The following is a 22,533-nucleotide window of genomic DNA, read 5'->3' on the forward strand; positions in this document are numbered from 1 at the left end:
TTTTTTTTTTTTACACATGGATCCCTTGTATAGCCGTATGTCGGTTTTGCAAGCCTGCGATAAAAACACGCAGTACGGATGACATACGGATTACATACGGAGCATGCCATGCGCAAAAAACGCTGAAACACCCTGCCTACGGAGGAGCTACGGACCACTATTTTGGGGACTTTTCAGCGTAAAAAACGGACCGTATTTTCATACGCTGAGTGTGAAGCCGGCCTAACAGTCTATTCAGTAGGACTATCAGCTGTGTATGCACCATACTTCTGCACAACACAACTGATGGTCCCAACCCCATTTATAAGGCAACAAATCCCACTTATTAAACCTGACAGGGCACCCCTGTGAAGTGAAAACCATTCCCGGTGACTACCTCTTGAAGCTCATCAGGAGAATGCCAAGAGTTTACAAAGCAGTCATCAAAGCAAAAGGTGGCCACTTTGAAGAACCTAGAATATAAGACATAATTTCAGTTGTTTCACACTTTTTTGTTAAGTATATAATTCCACATGTGTTAATTCATAGTTTTGATGCCTTCAGTGTGAATGTACAATTTTCATAGTCATGAAAATACAGAAAAATCTTTAAATGAGAAGGTGTGTCCAAACTTTTTGTCTGTACTATTTGTTTTCACGAAAATTTGAGCCCATGGATCCATTCTATGCCCAATTTGCAAGCCGGTGAGATAATCTCGACGTACAGATGCCATACGGATGACACACGGATAATGTTTGGAGAAAAAAATCGCATCCTCGCATTGAATACGGATCACTGTTCAGGAACTTTTCTGCGTATCTCGGCTGTAAAAAACGGACCATATTTTGATACGTTAGGTCTGACCCCAGCCCAAGGCTATGTTTCCACGGGGCATAATGGCTGCACCTTGGACACAGCAAATACCCCGCTCCCCCCAAAGTGCCGCCTCCTTTGTACGCACGGTGATTCCACCTGTGTTCATTGAATCACCGCATCCTATACATAGAACTGTGGTATTTATCTTGCGGAGGCAGAGTGTCTCCACAAGATAATTAGACATACTGCGGTCTATAAAGACACGCCGCATGTGCGTAAACGCAGGGCCTCCGGATGCAGCCGTGCACACATAGTGGAGGCGATTTCATAAAATCCCCTCCACTATGCTGTTACATCTGAACGCTGCGGATTGGCAAATCCTGATGGACACCACGTGGAAACATACCCTAATCCTACAATATCTCAGTGGTGCTGCGTTTTAATCCATTCCAGTTAACATATAATAAGTCAGGTTTGGGGGGTGACCAGGAGAAACCCAGTCAATATAGCCCTGCCAGCAAACAGTTGGTCAATGCTTTCATAGTCAGGTAAAAGTAAATGCTAAGCTTTTCGATCCATTCTACAGTTAGGTTTCCACTACTGCGAGTGTATATTTTTGTTTTTATGCTTCCATTGCAGAGGACGTGAACAAACACAATGTCCGTATGAATTTATTTTATGTGATTATATAGCGCCATCATATTCCACGGGGCTTTACAAACATTATCATCACTGTCCTCACTGGGGCTCATAATCTAAATTCTTTATCAGTATGTCTTTGGAGTGTGAGAAGAAACCAGAGAACCCGGAAGAAACCCTCACAAACACGGGGAGAACATACAATATTGATCGTTGTACTTTGTGGGATTTGTATCCAGGGTCCTATGTCTGCAGTCCTAACCACTGATCCACCATGCTGCCCTATTTGGCTTTATAGTTTAAACTATACATGTAAAGTACTGTGAAATGTAAAGTGTTTGAACCTCGTTTTACTACAAATCAATGAAACTATCAACCCAACAAAGCAGGGACCATTGAGATTTGTCCCATGTTAAAAGAAATGTGATTATATACCAGTAATGATGACATTTCCGTCCTAGCTCCGATACATGAGTCATCCTCTCCTAAATATGTTAATGGCAAATCCTGTAATGTCTCATGGTGGAATTGTGCCACTGATTTACCATATGTATGTGTCTCTGTTTTAGCAGTTATTTTATATTAAGCGTCCTCAATGAAATGCCAGACGGATAAAATATGAGGTGATATTCCTTACCTGCTTTGTTATGTCATATACAATAACAGCAGCTGCCGAGCCTCGGTAATACATCGGTGCCAAAGAATGGAACTGAAAAAGCAATTGAAGTTTCCAGTAAGAATTTTGCAGGTCTTTGAGAGCTGCTAATTATGTTGTAGATAAATTGTGTTATTGTTATATTTTGTGTTATAATTGAACCAATCTCTCCCCAGATATCACAATGCAAACTGCAATATTAAATAGATCCCCTAGGCCTGATGAGGCTGGTGCACTTCCTTTGAACTCTCATATAAACAGAATGGAGCCACATCAGTACCCAGGGCAAATGGTTACATCAATAGAGTTTGTTTTTACCATCCTTTTACCATTTTTTGTCTTTCTCTAACTTTTACAATATGTCATCAGGCTAAAAAAAATATGCAAATGACCAAAGAAATCAGTATATTATACATTCAAGATGAAAGAGTTATTAAATATGTACTGGCCATAGAAATTAACCCATTCACCCCAGGAACTTTTTTCGGTTTTGCATTTTCATTTTTCGCTCCTCTCCTTCCCAGAGCCATAACTTTTTTATTTTCCGTCAATATGGCCATGTGAGGGCTTATTTTTTGCAGGACGTGTTGTATTTTTGAACGACACCATTGGTTTTACCTTGTCGTGTACTAGAAAGCGGGAAAAAAATTCCAAGTGCTGTGAAATTGCAAAAAAAAAAGTGCAATCCCACACTTGTTTTTTGTTTTGCTTTTTTGCTAGGTTCACTAAATGCTAAAACTGACCTGCCATTATGATTCTCCAGGTCATTTATGAGTTCATAGACACCAAACATGTCTAGTGGTAAAAAAAATTCCAAACTTTGCTAAAAAAAAACCAAAACAGCAAATTGCATAATTTTCTGATACCCGTAGCGTCTCCATTTTTCGTGATCTCGGGTGGGATGAGGGCTTATTTTTTGTGTGCCGAGCTGATGTTTTTAATTATATCATATTGGTGCAGATACGTTATTTTGATAGCCCGTTATTGCATTTTAATGCAATGTCGCGGCAACCAAAAAAATGTAAGGGTGGTTTCACATTTGCGTTTTTTTTTTTGCGTTTTTGCGGCAAAAACCGCAAAAAAACGCATGCGTTTTTCCCCCTATATTTAACATTAAAAACGCATGCGTTTTGACGCGTTTTTGCAACGCATGCGTTTTTTTCTGCATGCGTTGTGTTGCACAAATGCAACATGTAGTATTTTTAGCGGCGTTTTTTTTGCCGCAAAAAAAGCATGCGGTTTTTTGCGGCAAAAAAATGCATTGCTGTCTATGTAAGCACATGCGTTTTTAACCACATGCGTTTGCATGCGTTAAAAACGCATGCGTTTTTAAAAAAAAAAAAACATAAAAACATACTGATAAACCACCCCACACCATAAAATTGATAAAGGGATCCTACCCCTAACCCTAACCCTACCCCTAAACCTAACCCTACCCCTAACCCTAACCCTAACCCTACCCCTACCCCTAACCCTAACCCTAATCCCTTTAAGGGTAGGGTTAGGAGTAGGGTTAGGGGTAGGGTTAGGGTTAGGATCCCTTTAGGGGTAGGGTTAGGATCCCTTTAGGGTTAGGGTTAGGATCCCTAACCCTACCCCTAACCCTAACCCTAGCTCTTTCTGTTTATAGTGGGTTTTTTACTTTATTTTGATGATTGGCAGCTGTCACACATTTATCTGCATGCGTTTAAAAAACGCAAACGCATGAAAAACGCATGTAAACACATCAAAACGATGCGTTTTTTTCACCACATGCAAAAACGCATGCGTCAAAAAAACGCAGCGTTTGCACGCGTTTACATGCGTTTTTTCACCATGCGTTTTTTTTTTAAAACGCATGCGTTTTGAAACGCAAGTGTGAAACCAGCCTTATTCTGGCATTTTTACTTTTTATCGCTACGCCGTTTAGCGATCAGGTTAATTCTTTATTTATTGATAGATCGGGCGATTCTGAATGCGGCGATACCAAATATTTGTAGGTTTGATTTTTTTTTTATTGTTGACATGTCCCGGAAAAGATGTGAGCTTACCGCCGGAACCTACATCAATGCGGGGGCTACCGACATTGGCATACTATTCCGCCCGATGTCGGTAAGGGGTTAAAGCCATCAGCAAGCAATCATGCAGTTCTGAATTTTTTTTATAAAAGTGCATTACATAAATATGTCCAAATATAAGAAGAAGAACAATATGCGGCACTCACCCCAATATAGCTGTGAAGATCGTGAACTTTATTGGAGAACAACTTGAAAATACATCCGTCAGGACATCAGGTAAAACATGAGGGTGCGGTATAGGAGCACGGACGACGGCCGTTTCACACACACAGGTGCTTCGACGGGTCCGGATCCGTCGAAGCACCTGTGTGTGCGAAACGGCCGTCGTCCGTGCTCCTATACCGCACCCTCATGTTTTACCTGATGTCCTGACGGATGTATTTTCAAGTTGTTCTCCAATAAAGTTCACGATCTTCACAGCTATATTGGGGTGAGTGCCGCATATTGTTCTTCTTCTTATATTTGGACTTGCCGCTGAATATTCCTTATGCTGAGCACCAATACCCGGAGCTTTCGTGACGCCTGACATACAGCTGCCCATTAAGAGTCCCATATTGGAAGACGTTTATTATTCCTCTAGTGCCGTCCTACCCTTGATATTTGTTGTTACATAAATATGTGTTTGTAAATTAGTTAGCAGAACAAATAAAACGATCTTGCATGTGCAAGAAAGGAATGGTAAGTAATCTAAGTTAACCAAACCTGTACCGAGCTTTGCAAAATGGCCAGGGATAAATTCCAAGCATAAAAATCATCAACTTTTTCAATGTCTTTGCCCCCTAGAGTAAAGCATAGTCTGCCTGGTGGATTGCGACACCCGCAAACACCCCAAAACAGAACCAGAGTGCCTGTAGATGAGTTGATGGCTTGGCATTTATTTCTGATCATGTTGCAAAATTTGTTAAAGAGTTGGACATTTACTTATAGCGTACTTTTCTCCCATGTAGCATTGCCTGTAAGACTCCATCTGGTCTCTTTATGGAGAACTGGTACTTTTGTCATGTTAACATTAAGTTGCCTCTGCCTAGTTCATATGAAAGCAATTATGTTGTCATTATGAAGTCTAGACGTGTGGAGGCAAAGCATTTACAAATTAAACATGGATAAATAAGGTTATTCACAAATAGGTAAAGTCATTTGCAAAAAAGAACCAAAAGTTTGGGAGTAAAACTAAATTAGTCGCTGCACTATATTTAGCCAAGAAGGACATCAACAATATCGCTCCTAAGTGTTGACTTCATTTGTATATTTGTTCTGTTAATATAGTGCTGCCTGCCAACAAGAAGCACCGGTGGCGTAACTAGAGTCTGATGGGCCCCGTTGCAAAATTTAGATTGTGGGATTGTGGCCCTCCCCCCGATATACAGTATATGTCCCCCATCCTGGTATATGTCCCTTCTTTTGGTGCCCCATCATGGTATATATATATATATATATATCCCCCGTTATGCCGCTGTTCTTTAATTAAAAAAAAAAATAAAACATTATACTAATCCGGTGTGTACATAGAAGTGATGGGGCCCCGTAGCAGAAGTCTAATACACTTCCTATAGGACGCACATTCAGTTGAAGTAGAGGCTGTTGTCGGCTGGCCTCTCACCTGTTGGGCCTAGTTGCAGTGGCAACCGCTGCAACGACAGTCATTATGCCTTTGTGCAGCACTATGGGCTCTGACTGCACTTACGTTAGTCGATGTCTAATGTTTTTAGCAGGGGTGTAACGATCTCTGTCAAGTCTGTGTGGGAGGGGGGCCTGTTATGGACCTGGTGGTTAGGAGCACCCGGAACGACCTGATGGTTAAACTCACACAGGACAAGCTCTGGGAAGTGGGAGCTCTGCTGACCGCAACCCCTAATCCTATCACACAACTAGAAATAGCCGTGGAGCGTACCTAACACTGCCTAGACGCCTCTTCACAGCCTAAGAGCTAACTAGCCCTAAAGATAGAAAATAAAGCCTACCTTGCCTCAGAGAAATTCCCCAAAGGAAAAGGCAGCCCCCACATATATTGACTGTGAGTTAAGATGAAAGTCACAAACACAGAAATGAAACAGGTTTTAGCAAAGGGAGGCCAGACTTACTAAACAGACTGAGGATAGGAAAGGTATCTTTGCGGTCAGCACAAAAAACTACAAAAGGCCACGCAGAGTGTGCAAAAAGACCTCCGCACCGACTCACGGTGCGGAGGTGCCACTCTGCATCCCAGAGCTTCCAGCTAGCAAGGAAAAATCATGATAGCAAGCTGGACAAGGAAACAAAGAACAAATAATTAACTAGCAGGGACTTAGCTTCTGCTGGAGTAGACAGGTCACCAGAAAGATCCAAGAGCAACTGAACCAGTACAAGAACATTGACAGCTGGCATGGAGTAACGAACTGAGTGGAGTTAAATAGAGCAGCCAGCCAAAGAATAAACTACGTCACCTGTGGAAGGAACCTCAGAAGCAGCAGCTCCACTCACAGCCACCAGAGGGAGTCCATGGACAGAACTCGCCGAAGTACCATTCATGACCACAGGAGGGAGTTCGATCACAGAATTCACAACAGTACCCCCCCCCCATTGAGGAGGGGTCACCGAACCCTCACCAGAGCCCCCAGGCCGACCAGGGCGAGCCAAATGAAAGGCACGAACTAGATCGGCAGCATGAACATCAGAGGCAAAAACCCAGGAATTATCTTCCTGACCATAACCCTTCCACTTGACCAGGTACTGGAGTTTCCGTCTCGAAATACGAGAATCCAAAATCTTCTCCACCACATACTCCAACTCCCCCTCGACCAACACCGGGGCAGGAGGATCAACGGAGGGAACCATAGGCGCCACGTATCTCCGCAATAACGACCTATGGAACACATTATGGATGGCAAAAGAAGCTGGAAGGGCCAACCGAAATGACACAGGATTGAGAACTTCCGAAATCTAATACGGACCAATGAAACGAGGCTTAAACTTAGGAGAGGAAACCTTCATAGGAACATAACGAGACGACAACCAAACCAAATCCCCAACACGAAGTCGGGGACCAACACAGCGCCGGCGGTTAGCGAAACGTTGAGCCTTCTCCTGGGACAATGTTAAATTGTCCACCACATGAGTCCAAATCTGCTGCAACCTGTCCACCACAGTATCCACACCAGGACAGTCCGAAGGCTCAACCTGCCCTGAAGAGAAACGTGGATGGAAACCAGAATTACAGAAAAAAGGCGAAACCAAAGTAGCCGAGCTGGCCCGATTATTAAGGGCAAACTCAGCCAAAGGCAAGAAGGACACCCAATCATCCTGATCAGCAGAAACAAAGCATCTCAGATATGTTTCCAAAGTCTGATTAGTTCGTTCGGTTTGGCCATTTGTCTGAGGATGGAAAGCCGAAGAAAACGACAAATCAATGCCCATCTTAGCACAAAAGGACTGCCAAAACCTCGAAACAAACTGGGAACCTCTGTCCGAGACGATGTTCTCCGGAATGCCATGCAAACGAACCACATGCTGGAAAAACAATGGCACCAAATCAGAGGAGGAAGGCAATTTAGACAAGGGTACCAAATGGACCATCTTAGAGAAGCAATCACAAACCACCCAAATGACCGACATCCTTTGAGAGACAGGGAGATCTGAAATAAAATCCATGGAAATATGCGTCCAGGGCCTCTTTGGGACCGGCAAGGGCAAAAGCAACCCACTGGCACAAGAAAAGCAGGGCTTAGCCCGAGCACAAGTCCCACAGGACTGCACAAAAGAACGCACATCCCGTGACAAAGAAGGCCACCAAAAGGATCTAGCCACCAAATCTCTGGTACCAAAGATTCCAGGATGACCAGCCAACACCGAACAATGAACCTCAGAGATAACTCTACTAGTCCATCTATCAGGGACAAACAGTTTCTCCGCTGGACAACGGTCAGGTCTATCAGCCTGAAACTTCTGCAGCACCCGCCGCAAATCAGGGGAGATGGCAGACAAAATTACCCCCTCTTTGAGAATACCCGCCGGCTCAGGAACACCCGGAGAGTCAGGCACAAAACTCCTTGACAGGGCATCAGCCTTCACATTCTTAGAGCCCGGAAGGTACGAAACCACAAAATTAAAACGGGAGAAAAACAGCGACCATCGAGCCTGTCTAGGATTCAACCGTTTGGCAGACTCGAGATAAGTCAAATTCTTGTGATCTGTCAAGACCACCACGCGATGCATGCCTCCTTCAAGCCAATGACGCCACTCCTCGAATGCCCACTTCATGGCCAACAACTCTTGATTGCCAACATCATAATTGCGCTCAGCAGGCGAGAATTTTCTAGAAAAGAAGGCACATGGTTTCATCACTGAGCCATCAGAACTTCTTTGCGACAAAACAGCCCCTGCTCCAATCTCAGAAGCATCAACCTCGACCTGAAACGGGAGCGAAACATCTGGCTGGCACAACACAGGGGCAGAAGAAAAACTACGCTTCAACTCTTGAAAAGCCTCTACAGCTGCAGAGGACCAATTGACCACATCAGCACCTTTCTTGGTCACATCAATCAACGGTTTAGCAACACTAGAAAAATTAGCGATGAAGCGACGGTAAAAATTAGCAAAGCCCAGGAACTTCTGCAGGCTCTTCACAGATGTCGGCTGAGTCCAATCATAAATGGCCTGAACTTTAACAGGGTCCATCTCGATAGTAGAAGGGGAAAAAATGAAACCCAAAAATGAAACCTTCTGAACTGCAAAGAGACATTTTGACCCCTTCACAAACAAGGAATTCGCACGAAGGACCTGGAACACCATTCTGACCTGCTTCACATGAGACTCCCAATCATCCGAAAAGACCAAAATATCATCCAAATATACAATCATGAATCTATCCAGGTACTCTCGGAAGATGTCATGCATAAAAGACTGAAACACAGATGGAGCATTAGAAAGCCCGAATGGCATAACCAGGTACTAAAAAAAATGGCCCTCGAGCATATTAAATGCTGTTTACCATTCATCGCCCTGTTTAATTCGCACAAGATTATACGCCCCTCGAAGATCTATCTTGGTGAACCAACTAGCCCCCTTAATCCGAGCAAACAAATCAGACAGCAGCGGCAAAGGGTACTGAAATTTGACTGTGATCTTATTAAGAAGGCGGTAATCAATACAAGGTCTCAAAGAACCATCCTTCTTGGCCACAAAAAAGAACCCTGCTCCCAACGGTGGTGACGACGGGCGAATATGACCTTTCTCCAAGGATTCCTTTATATAACTCCGCATAGCGGCGTGCTCTGGCACAGATAAATTAAACAGACGGCCCTTAGGAAACTTACTACCAGGAATCAAATTAATAGCACAATCGCAATCCCTATGAGGAGGTAGGGCACTGGATTTGGGCTCATCAAATACATCCTGGTAATCTGACAAAAACTCAGGGACTTCAGAAGGAGTGGAAGGCGAAATTGACAGCAATGGAACATCACCATGTACCCCCTGACAACCCCAGCCGGACACAGACATAGATTTCCAATCCAATACTGGATTATGGACCTGTAGCCATGGCAACCCCAAAACGACCACATCATGCAGATTATGCAACACCAAAAAGCGAATATCCTCCTGATGTGCAGGAGCCATGCACATGGTCAATTGAGTCCAGTACTGAGGCTTATTCTTGGCCAAAGGCGTAGCATCAATTCCTCTCAATGGAATAGGATACTGCAAGGGCTCCAAGAAAAAACCACAGCGCCTGGCAAACTCCAAGTCCATCAAATTCAGGGCAGCGCCTGAATCCACAAATGCCATAACAGAATAGGACGACAAAGAGCAAATCAGAGTAACGGACAAAAGAAATTTAGACTGTACCGTACCAATGGTGGCAGATCTAGCGAACCGCTTAGTGCGCTTAGGACAATCGGAGATAGCATGAGTGGAATCACCACAGTAAAAACACAGCCCACTCCGACGTCTGTGTTCTTGCCGTTCAGCTGTGGTCAAAGTCCTATCACATTGCATAGACTCAGGCCTATGCTCAGAGAATACCGCCAAATGGTGCACAGCTTTGCGCTCACGCAAGTGCCGATCGATCTGAATGGCCAAGGACATAGACTCATTCAGACCAGCAGGCGTGGGAAATCCCACCATGACATCCTTAAGGGCTTCAGAAAGACCCTTTCTGAAAATTGCCGCCAGGGCACACTCATTCCACTGAGTAAGCACAGACCACTTTCTAAACTTCTGACAATACACCTCCGCTTCATCCTGACCCTGACACAAAGCCAGCAAGGTTTTCTCAGCCTGATCCACTGAATTTGGTTCATCATAAAGCAATCCAAGCGCCAGAAAAAACGCATCTACATCACGCAATGCAGGATCTCCTGGCGCAAGGGAAAATGCCCAGTCCTGAGGGTCACCACGCAACAAAGAAATAATGATTTTTACTTGTTGAACTGGGTCACCAGAGGAGCGGGGTTTCAAAGCTAGAAACAGTTTACAATTATTTTTGAAATTCAGGAACTTAGATCTATCCCCAGAAAACAAATCAGGAATTGGAATTCTAGGCTCTAACATCGGATTCTGAACCACAAAATCTTGAATGTTTTGTACCCTTGCAGTGAGATGATCCACACACGAGGACAGACCTTGGATGTCCATATCTACACCTGTGTCCTGAACCACCCAGAGGTTAAGGGGAAAAGAAAGACAAAACACACTGCAGAGAAAAAAAAAGGTCTCAGAACTTCTCTTATCCCTCTATTGAGATGCATTAATACTTTGGGCCAGCTGTACTGTTATGGACCTGGTGGTTAGGAGCACCCGGAACGACCTGATGGGTAAACTCACACAGGACAAGCTCTGGGAAGTGGGAGCTCTGCTGACCGCAACCCCTAATGCTATCACACAACTAGAAATAGCCGTGGAGCGTACCTAACACTGCCTAGACGCCTCTTCACAGCCTAAGAGCTAACTAGCCCTAAAGATAGAAAATAAAGCCTACCTTGCCTCAGAGAAATTCCCCAAAGGAAAAGGCAGCCCCCACATATATTGACTGTGAGTTAAGATGAAAGTCACAAACACAGAAATGAAACAGGTTTTAGCAAAGGGAGGCCAGACTTACTAAACAGACTGAGGATAGGAAAGGTATCTTTGCGGTCAGCACAAAAAACTACAAAAGGCCACGCAGAGTGTGCAAAAAGACCTCCGCACCGACTCACGGTGCGGAGGTGCCACTCTGCATCCCAGAGCTTCCAGCTAGCAAGGAAAAATCATGATAGCAAGCTGGACAAGGAAACAAAGAACAAATAATTAACTAGCAGGGACTTAGCTTCTGCTGGAGTAGACAGGTCACCAGAAAGATCCAAGAGCAACTGAACCAGTACAAGAACATTGACAGCTGGCATGGAGTAACGAACTGAGTGGAGTTAAATAGAGCAGCCAGCCAAAGAATAAACTACGTCACCTGTGGAAGGAACCTCAGAAGCAGCAGCTCCACTCACAGCCACCAGAGGGAGTCCATGGACAGAACTCGCCGAAGTACCATTCATGACCACAGGAGGGAGTTCGATCACAGAATTCACAACAGGGGCCCGCCAATGCCAGCACCTATTTCCGCTGCATGTTTGTCTGAGGATCGCTTGAGACCACTGACTGTTTACACTGCAATACATGCCACCAGTCAATGAGAGAGCGACAGCTGACGTCAGCATGCCCATCACGAGCTGCGCCTGGTAGTGATGTCAGGCCTCGCCTATGGCTGGCAAGACAAAATTAGCTACAGGCTGCTGAAGAGGATGTCACACATCGTTGGAGCAGAGGAAGGTAAGAAGAATACATTTTTTGCATGTGCTAGAAAAGATTGTATCAGGAAGAGGCCCAGGGTGGGGGATATGCCACCTATTTGACTCCTCCCATCAGGACAAGGGTGCTTTTAATTAGTGCTGGTTCCTACCTGCCCATATAAAATTGTAGGTTTATAACCTGAGAGAGGTATGCTTGTCCATTTAAACTGTAGGCTTATAGCCCAAGAGAGGCATGTTTAGGATGCTAGGACCCATCAGAGAAGTGTCACCTTGCCGTAGTTGATGGACACACATGAATTGGCCAATTTATGCGCTAAGAACCTTCACTTTTTATAAATACATTTTATTGAGCAACAATGTAGTTTGGATCTCATGTTTGCAAAAACAGGGTGGGCCATGTATATGGATACACCTTAATAAAATGGGAATGGTTGGTGATATCAACTTCCTGTTTGTGGCACATTAGTATATGGGTGGGGGGAAAACTTTTCAAGATGGGTGGTGACCATGGCGGCCATTTTGAACTTATCCATTTTGGATCCAACTTTATTTTTTTCAATGGGAAGAGGGTCATGTGACACATCATACTTATTGAGAATTTCACAAGAAAAACAATGGCGTGCTTGGTTTTAACTTCACTTTATTCTTTCATGAGTTATTTACAAGTTTCTCTTTGTTTATAGCCATTGACATGTCGCAGAGATTAACACGTGAGGAGCAGATAGAAATTGTGTTGATGTCTGGTGAACGCAGTACCCGGGTCATTGCAGCAGATTTCAATTCAAGACACCCTACACAAGAAAACTGTCACCATTCCCATTTGATTTAGGTGTATCTATATAAATGGCCCACCCATAAAAGTTTGTCTCATCACTGAACATAATGTTCTGTGTAAACTGTGGGTCCTGTTCCAATTGTTGTTTTGCCCATTCTGCAAATTCAGCACGCCGATCTGGCATCCGTCGAACATCCCTTCTGCAGATTAGCTACTTACAAATGGCACCCTTACAAAATCCAGCTGCTGCAGCATCTCAACGAGGATGACCCAGATCGGTGCGCTGAATTTGCAGAATGGGCAAAACAAAAATTGGAACAGGACCCTCAGTTTGCACATAATATTATGTTCAGTGATGAGGCAAACGTTTTTGAGTGGGCCATTTATATGGATACACCTAAATCAAACGGGAATGGCGACAGTTTTCTTGCGTAGGGTGTCTTGCATTGAAATCTGCTGCAATGACTTGGGTACTGCGTTCACCAGACATCAACACAATTTCTATCTGCTCCTCATGTGTTAACCTCTGCGACAAGTCAATGGCTGCAAACAAAGAGAAACTTGTAAATAACTCATGAACGAATAAAGTTACGTAAAAACCAAGCACACCATTGTTTTTCTTGTGAAATTCTCAATAAGTTTAATGTGTCAAATGACCCTTTTAACATTGGAAAAAATAAAGTTGGATCCAAAATGGCCGACTTCAAAATGGCAGCGATGTTCACCACCCATCTTGAAAAGTTTTCACCCTTCCATATACTAATGTGCCACAAACAGGAAGTTGATATCACCAACCATTCCCATTTTATTTAGGTGTATCCATATACATGGCCCACCCTGTATATTGGTCGTTACTGAGTGCTGCTGTGTCCCTCTTTTTTTTAGTATACCATTATGGAGGACATTTTACCAGGAAAAAGAACATTACATCAGGGAGTCCCAAGATTGGTACATTACAAAAGGTAGGGGTCCAGGATGGGGGACATTATAGCAGAATGAGGACATTGTTACAGGAAGCAGTAAGGATCGGGGACATTATTACAGTAAGGGGCTTAGAACATGGGACATTATACTAGGGAAGGGTCCAGGATGGGGAAAATTATAACAGGAAGGGGCACAGGATGTGGGACATTATTAAAAAGACAGGCCAGGATGGGGACACTATTACATGGAGAGTAAACACGTACTGTATGCCTTTATATGATCTATTGTTCTCAGTGGGAGCAACAAATAATAATCTTGTAGTTATGATATATTTTAATCACGAACAAAAATAAAAAAGTGTTTTTACAAAGCTAGCTTTCGAGACTTATTAAGTCTTCATCAGGCATTGTATAACAAAGTACAGTGCTTTTCACGATATAAGACACACTTTTTTCCCCAAATGTCAGAGCAAAATTGTTGTGCACCCTATAGTCCGAATGTAGCTTACTTGGGGGCAGTGGCGGTGGGGCAAGGTCGCTGCTGTAGGAAGCCAAGCGCAGCAGGAGTGGGTTAATGCTGTGGGCCCTGGGCTAGGAGGAGCGGAGTCCCTGCTACACACACTGACCTCGTGGTGGGTTCAGGAAAATGGAGACCTTGCTCCTGCCTCCGGTGACCTCGCCTCACCCCTGCCGACTCCCCGGTAAGCTACATTCTGACTCAGATAAGTGGTCTCCTTACTGTCTCTGGGCCAGATTTCTCAGATGTAGTAATTGGTCATCCCACAAACCCACTAATCTATAGCATAGAGTACTTTCCAGAGGTCTCAAATTTTGTCATACAACACCTTTAGGGTATGTGCCCACGATCATTAAACGCTGTGGGTTGGACGCTGCGTACTTGTGCAGCGTCCAAGCCACAGTGGCCAGTTGTTACAACATAGTGGATGAGATTTTAAAAAATCCCATGCCCACTATGTGTCCACAGACGCCGGCTGATCACCCACAGAGACAGACATGCGGTGTGTCTTTCCAGATTGCAGCATGTCAATTTCTCTTGTGGAGACACCAGTCTCCGCAAGAGAAATTTCACCTATACAATGTACTGGACGCGGTGAATCTGCACGGTTCAGTGAACACATGCGGATTCACCTGCGTTCAATGCCCGGCAGCGCTTTGGATGCAGCGAACATGCGCTGCATCCAAAGTGCTGCCAGTTCTGGATCGTGGGCACATACCCTTAGACAAAACAGAACCATGTAGTGACATGGAACAATACTTCAGGACACTGAAAAAGTTCTTCTTTGATTGTAAAAGTGATTTGGTGCTTCTAAGCAGCCAAACACAAGTCAGACTAGATGATAAGAAAAAATCTGACTGGACACCTCCTCCTGGCCGCAACATCACTTTGGATCAATATATTGACTCATTTAGGCATTCGGTGCGAGCCACAATATGGGATAAACAGAGAAAGGAAACATCTAATATCAGTGTGCAGGAGAGAAGCGCACTTCATAGTCTGAAGAAAAACAAGGAGATCACTTTAAAGCCTGCAGCTAAAGCTGGTGCCATAGTACTTCTCAATACAATATATTAAAGGAGCACGCAGACAGTGCTACACCAAACTTGATGATAACCCAACTCCAAAATATATGAGAGAGTTGAAAAGGGTCATCAGAAGCCTGTGTACAGATTTCACTAAACTTTATGCCTGATAATCCTAGGATAGTAATTTTCTATATGCTTCCCAAGATTCATAAATCAGGCAATCCAGAGAGGCCAATGATCTCAAAGATGAGTATACACTCAATGAAAAAATATCAGGATGGATAGAGAATGTTATTGAATCGCTGGTAAGAAAACAACCAGCTATTTACAGGACTCAACTGACCCTTTAAAAAAGCTATCTTCAATAGGTCCCTGTTGTGAGTTCTGTTGTCGGGCTCCCTCCTGTGGTCATGAATGGTACTTCGGCTGGTTCTGTCTATGGACTTTCTCTGGTGGCTGTGGGTGTTTCTGAGTTTCCTTCCTCAGGTGACGAGGTTAATTCGTTAGCTGGCTGCTCTATTTAACTCCACTTAGATCTTTGCTCCAGGCCACCTGTCAATGTTCCAGTATTGGTCTAGTTCACTCCTGGATCGTTCTTGTCCTGTCTTCCCAACAGAAGCTAAGTGACTGCTTGTTTTTCTCTGGTTTGCTATTTTTCTGTCCAGCTTGCTATTTCGATTGTTCTTGCTTGCTGGAAGCTCTGGGATGCAGAGGGAGCGCCTCCGCACCGTGAGCCGGTGCGGAGGGTCTTTTTGCGTCCTCTGCGTGGTCTTTTTGTAGGTTTTTGTGCTGACTGCAAAGTAACCTTTCCTATCCTCGGTCTGTTCAGTAAGTCGGGCCTCACTTTGCTAAATCTATTTCATCTCTGTGTTTGTATTTTCATCTTTACTCACAGTCATTATATGTGGGGGGCTGCCTTTTCCTTTGGGGAATTTCTCTGAGGCAAGGTAGGCTTTATTTTTCTATTTTCAGGGCTAGCTAGTTTCTTAGGCTGTGCCGAGTTGCATAGGGAGCGTTAGGCGCAATCCACGGCTATTTCTAGTGTGGTTGATAGGATTAGGGATTGCGGTCAGCAGAGTTCCCACGTCCCAGAGCTCGTCCTATATTGTCAGTAACTATCAGGTCATTCCGTGTGCTCTTATCCATCAGGTCCATTATTGTCCTGACCACCAGGTCATAACAGTACAGGTGGCCCAAAGTACTAATGCATCTCAATAGAGGGATAAGAGAAGTTCTGAGACCATTTTGTTTTCTTTGTAGTGTGTTTTGTCTCTCTTTTCCCCTTTACATCTGGGTGGTTCAGAACACAGGTGTAGACATGGACATTCAAGGTCTGTCCTCTTTGATGGATAATCTCACTATAAGTGTACAAAACATTCAAGATTTTGTGGTTCAGAATCCGATGTCAGAGCCTAGGATTCCAATTCCTGATTTATTTTTTGGTGATAGATCTAAGTTCTTGAATTTCAAAAATAATTGTAAATTGTTTCTTGCCTTGAAACCTCGCTCCTCAGGTGACCCTGTTCAACAAGTAAAGATCATTATTTCTTTGTTACGCGGTGACCCTCAAGACTGGGCATTTTCCCTTGCGCCAGGAGATCCGGCATTGCGTGATGTTGATGCGTTTTTCCTGGCGCTTGGATTGCTTTATGACGAACCTAATTCAGTGGATCAGGCAGAGAAAATCTTGCTGGCTCTGTGTCAGGGTCAGGATGAAGCGGAGATATATTGTCAGAAGTTTAGAAAGTGGTCTGTGCTCACTCAGTGGAATGAATGTGCCCTGGCAGCAATCTTCAGAAAGGGTCTCTCTGAAGCCCTTAAGGATGTCATGGTGGGATTCCCCATGCCTGCTGGTCTGAAAATGAGTCTATGTCTTTGGCCATTCAGATCGATCGACTCTTGCGTGAGCGTAAAGCTGTGCACCATTTGGCGGTACTATCTGAGCATGGACCTGAGCCTATGCAATGTGATAGGACTTTGACCAGAGCTGAACGGCAAGAACACAGACGTCGAAATGGGCTATGTTTTTACTGTGGTGATGCCACTCATGCTATCTCCAATTGTCCTAAGCGCACTAAGCGGTTCGCTAGGTCTGACACCATTGGTACTGTACAGTCTAAATTTCTATTGTCCGTTACTCTGATTTGTTCTTTGTCATCCTATTCTGTTATGGCATTTGTGGATTCAGGCGCTGCCCTGAATTTGATGGACTTGGAGTATGCTAGGCGCTGTGGTTTTTTCTTGGAGCCCTTGCAGTATCCTACTCCATTGAGAGGAATTGATGCTACGCCTTTGGCCAAGAATAAGCCTCAGTACTGGACCCAATTGACCATGTGCATGGCTCCTGCACATCAGGAGGATATCCGCTTTCTGGTGTTGCATAATCTGCATGATGTGGTCGTTTTGGGGTTGCCATGGCTAGAGGTTCATAATCCAGTATTGGACTGGAAATCTATGTCTGTGTCCAGCTGGGGTTGCCAGGGGGTACATGGTGATGTTCCATTTTTGTCTATTTCGTCTTCCACTCCTTCTGAAGTTCCAGAGTTTTTGTCGGATTATCGGGATGTATTTGATGAGCCCAAAGCCAGTGCCCTACCTCCTCATAGGGATTGCGATTGTGCAATTAATTTGATTCCTGGTAGTAAGTTTCCTAAGGGCCGATTGTTCAATTTATCTGTGCCAGAGCACGCCGCTATGCGGAGTTATATAAAGGAATCCTTGGAGAAGGGTCATATTCGCCCGTCGTCGTCACCATTGGGAGCAGGGTTCTTTTTTGTGGCCAAGAAGGATGGTTCTTTGAGACCTTGTATTGATTACCGCCTTCTCAATAAAATTACAGTCAAATTTCAGTATCATTTGCCGTTGCTGTCTGATTTGTTTGCTCGTATTAAAGGGGCTAGTTGGTTCACCAAGATAGATCTTCGAGGGGCGTATAATCTTGTGCGTATTAAACAAGGCGATGAATGGAAAACAGCATTTAATACGCCCGAGGGCCATTTTGAGTACCTGGTTATGCCATTCGGGCTTTCCAATGCTCCATCAGTATTTCAGACCTTTATGCATGACATCTTCCGAGAGTACCTGGATAAATTCCTGATTGTATATTTGGATGACATTTTGGTCTTTTCGGATGATTGGGAGTCTCATGTGAAGCAGGTCAGAATGGTGTTCCAGGTCCTTCGTGCGAATTCCTTGTTTGTGAAGGGGTCAAAGTGTCTCTTTGGAGTTCAGAAGGTTTAATTTTTGGGGTTCATTTTTTCCCCTTCTACTATCGAGATGGACCCTGTTAAAGTCCAAGCCATTTACGATTGGACTCAGCCGACATCTGTGAAGAGCCTGCAAAAGTTCCTGGGCTTTGCTAATTTTTATCGGCGCTTCATTGCTAATTTTTCTAGTGTTGCTAAACCGTTGACTGATTTGACCAAGAAGGGTGCTGATGTGGTCAATTGGTCTTCTGCAGCTGTAGAGGCTTTTCAGGAGTTGAAGCGTCGTTTTTCTTCTGCCCCTGTGCTTTGCCAGCCAGATGTTTCGCTCCCGTTTCAGGTTGAGGTTGATGCTTCTGAGATTGGAGCAGGGGCTGTTTTGTCGCAAAGAAGTTCTGATGGCTCAGTGATGAAGCCATGTGCTTTCTTTTCTAGAAAGTTTTCGCCTGCTGAGCGCAATTATGATGTTGGTAATCGAGAGTTGTTGGCCATGAAGTGGGCATTCGAGGAGTGGCGTCATTGGCTTGAAGGAGCCAAGCATCGCGTGGTGGTCTTGACAGATCACAAGAATTTGACTTATCTTGAGTCTGCCAAACGGTTGAATCCGAGACAGGCTCGATGGTCGTTATTTTTCTCCCGTTTTGATTTTGTGGTTTCGTACCTTCCGGGCTCTAAGAATGTGAAGGCTGATGCCCTGTCAAGGAGTTTTGTGCCTGACTCTCCGGGTGTTCCTGAGCCGGCGGGTATTCTCAAAGAGGGGGTAATTTTGTCTGCCATCTCCCCTGATTTGCGGCGGGTGCTGCAGAAGTTTCAGGCTGATAGACCTGACCGTTGTCCAGCGGAGAAACTGTTTGTCCCTGATAGATGGACTAGTAGAGTTATCTCTGAGGTTCATTGTTCGGTGTTGGCTGGTCATCCTGGAATCTTTGGTACCAGAGATTTGGTGGCTAGATCCTTTTGGTGGCCTTCTTTGTCACGGGATGTGCGTTCTTTTGTGCAGTCCTGTGGGACTTGTGCTCGGGCTAAGCCCTGCTTTTCTTGTGCCAGTGGGTTGCTTTTGCCCTTGCCGGTCCCAAAGAGGCCCTGGACGCATATTTCCATGGATTTTATTTCAGATCTCCCTGTCTCTCAAAGGATGTCGGTCATTTGGGTGGTTTGTGATTGCTTCTCTAAGATGGTCCATTTGGTACCCTTGTCTAAATTGCCTTCCTCCTCTGATTTGGTGCCATTGTTTTTCCAGCATGTGGTTCGTTTGCATGGCATTCCGGAGAACATCGTCTCGGACAGAGGTTCCCAGTTTGTTTCGAGGTTTTGGCAGTCCTTTTGTGCTAAGATGGGCATTGATTTGTCGTTTTCTTCGGCTTTCCATCCTCAGACAAATGGCCAAACCGAACGAACTAATCAGACTTTGGAAACATATCTGAGATGCTTTGTTTCTGCTGATCAGGATGATTGGGTGTCCTTTTTGCCGTTGGCTGAGTTCGCCCTTAATAATCGGGCCAGCTCGGCTACTTTGGCTTCGCAGTTTTTCTGCAATTCTGGTTTCCATCCGCGTTTCTCTTCAGGGCAGGTTGAGTCTTCGGACTGTCCTGGTGTAAATACTGTGGTGGATAGGTTGCAGCAGATTTGGACTCATGTGGTGGACAATTTGACATTGTCCCAGGAGAAGGCTCAACGTTTCGCTAACCGCCGGCGTTGTTTGGGTCCCCGACTTCGTGTTGGGGATTTGGTTTGGTTGTCGTCTCGTTATGTTCCTATGAAGGTTTCCTCTCCTAAGTTTAAGCCTCGTTTCATTGGTCCGTATAAGATTTCTGAGGTTATCAATCCTGTGTCATTTCGTTTGGCCCTTCCTGCTTCTTTTGCCATCCATAATGTGTTCCATAGGTCATTGTTGCGGAGATACGTGGCGCCTGTGGTTCCATCCGTTGATCCTCCTGCCCCGGTGTTGGTTGAGGGGGAGTTGGAGTATGTGGTGGAGAAGATTTTGGATTCTCGTATTTCGAGACGGAAACTCCAGTACCTGGTCAAGTGGAAGGGTTATGGTCAGGAAGATAATTCCTGGGTTTTTGCCTCTGATGTTCATGCTGCCGATCTGGTTCGTGCCTTTCATTTGGCTCGTCCTGGTCGGCCTGGGGGCTCTGGTGAGGGTTCGGTGACCCCTCCTCAATGGGGGGGGGGGGGGTACTGTTGTGAGTTCTGTTGTCAGGCTCCCTCCTGTGGTCATGAATGGTACTTTGGCTGGTTCTGTCCATGGACTTTCTCTGGTGGCTGTGGGTGTTTCTGAGTTTCCTTCCTCAGGTGACGAGGTTAATTCGTTAGCTGGCTGCTCTATTTAACTCCACTTAGATCTTTGCTCCAGGCCACCTGTCAATGTTCCAGTATTGGTCTAGTTCACTCCTGGATCGTTCTTGTCCTGTCTTCCCAACAGAAGCTAAGTGACTGCTTGTTTTTCTCTGGTTTGCTATTTTTCTGTCCAGCTTGCTATTTCGATTGTTCTTGCTTGCTGGAAGCTCTGGGACGCAGAGGGAGCGCCTCCGCACCGTGAGTCGGTGCGGAGGGTCTTTTTGCGCTCTCTGCGTGGTCTTTTTGTAGGTTTTTGTGCTGACCGCTGACCGGTCTGTTCAGTAAGTCGGGCCTCACTTTGCTAAATCTATTTCATCTCTGTGTTTGTATTTTCATCTTTACTCACAGTCATTATATGTGGGGGCTGCCTTTTCCTTTGGGGAATTTCTCTGAGGCAAGGTAGGCTTTATTTTTCTATTTTCAGGGCTAGCTAGTTTCTTAGGCTGTGCCGAGTTGCATAGGGAGCGTTAGGCGCAATCCACGGCTATTTCTAGTGTGGTTGATAGGATTAGGGATTGCGGTCAGCAGAGTTCCCACGTCCCAGAGCTCGTCCTATATTGTCAGTAACTATCAGGTCATTCCGTGTGCTCTTATCCACCAGGTCCATTATTGTCCTGACCACCAGGTCATAACAGGTCCCTTTCTCAAAGGTGCCATCTTAGCCACCATGAATGTGGAATCCTTATATTCTAACATTTCACATGAAGATGGACGAACCACCAGTCAAATGTTTCTGGAAACTAATGGGATCTCTTCTGATGTATTAAAACTCACCTGATTTATCCTCACATGTAACTTTTTCTGTTTCGGTGATGAGCTATAACTACAATGCATCAGAACTGCTATGGGCAGCAAAATGGCACCACAGTATGCCAACCTTTTCATGGTTAAACTGGAGAAAGACTTTTTATTATCCTGCTCCATCAAACCCTTGGCCTATTTCCGTTACATCAATGACATCTTAATTATTCAGATTGAGTCTGAACAAGAACTTATAAAATTCTTAGAAAATCCATAAAACCAACAGAAACTTGACATTGGACCACTCAAATAGAGAAATCAACTTTCTGGATACCACTATGAAAATTCAAAATGGTTCATTCTAGATATTCACGTATCAGAAACCAATTAACCGACTGTCATACCTCAGATGGGACAGCTTACACCCAAAACACATTAAAAAGTCCATTGTCTACAGCCAGGCCCTAAGATTTAACCATATCTGCTCCAACCCGACAGACAGGGAGGGATGAACACCTAACTCATCTTAAAAAGACATATTAAACCTAGGCTACAGCACCACCTCCATTGATGATCAGATCAATATAGCCACAAGGATCACTAGAAGTCAACTACTTCAATATGGAGAAAAAAAGGAAAATGACTGTGTTTCTCTGGTGGTGACATATAGCCCACAGCTTGAAGTGCTCAAAAAAACTGCCGAAAAACGTCACCATATCCTACACAAAAATGACTGGCTAAAAATAATATTTCAAGACCCTCCCTTGCTATGCTACAGGCAACCTCCAAATTTAAGAAATTTTATGATGAGAATCTCAGTGTCCTCTCAAACACTGAGAGGAACCTGACCTTCAATGTGAAGAGTTGTAAAACCTGCACTCATGTAATGACCATAGATCGGATACAGATCCACAATGCTCAACAGGACTATAATATTTTGGAGACATTCACATGATCTTCCAATGTAGTTTCCATTTTGTCCTACTGGGGGTCTCTATGTTCGAGAAACAGGACAGAAACTGAGAGCAAGGATGACATCTCATCACCACTCGATTACAGACCAAAAAAACCCCATCAACCTACTGTATGACTAAACATTT

The 22,533-nt window shown here is 44.5% G+C and overlaps 1 protein-coding gene across 1 annotated transcript in view; it reads right to left on the reverse strand.

The window, feature by feature from the left end:
- RAB31 (RAB31, member RAS oncogene family) overlaps positions 1-22,533 on the reverse strand; it is an 88,691-nt gene that overhangs the window by 39,773 nt on the left and 26,385 nt on the right. Inside the window, exon 4 of the mRNA XM_069731044.1 lies at positions 2,072-2,143. Coding sequence (XP_069587145.1) covers positions 2,072-2,143 — 72 coding nt within the window. The remainder of the gene's footprint in view (positions 1-2,071; positions 2,144-22,533) is intronic.

This window comes from Ranitomeya imitator, chromosome 6, assembly GCF_032444005.1.
Source record: "Ranitomeya imitator isolate aRanImi1 chromosome 6, aRanImi1.pri, whole genome shotgun sequence".
In the NCBI taxonomy this organism is placed as follows: Eukaryota; Metazoa; Chordata; class Amphibia; order Anura; family Dendrobatidae; genus Ranitomeya; species Ranitomeya imitator.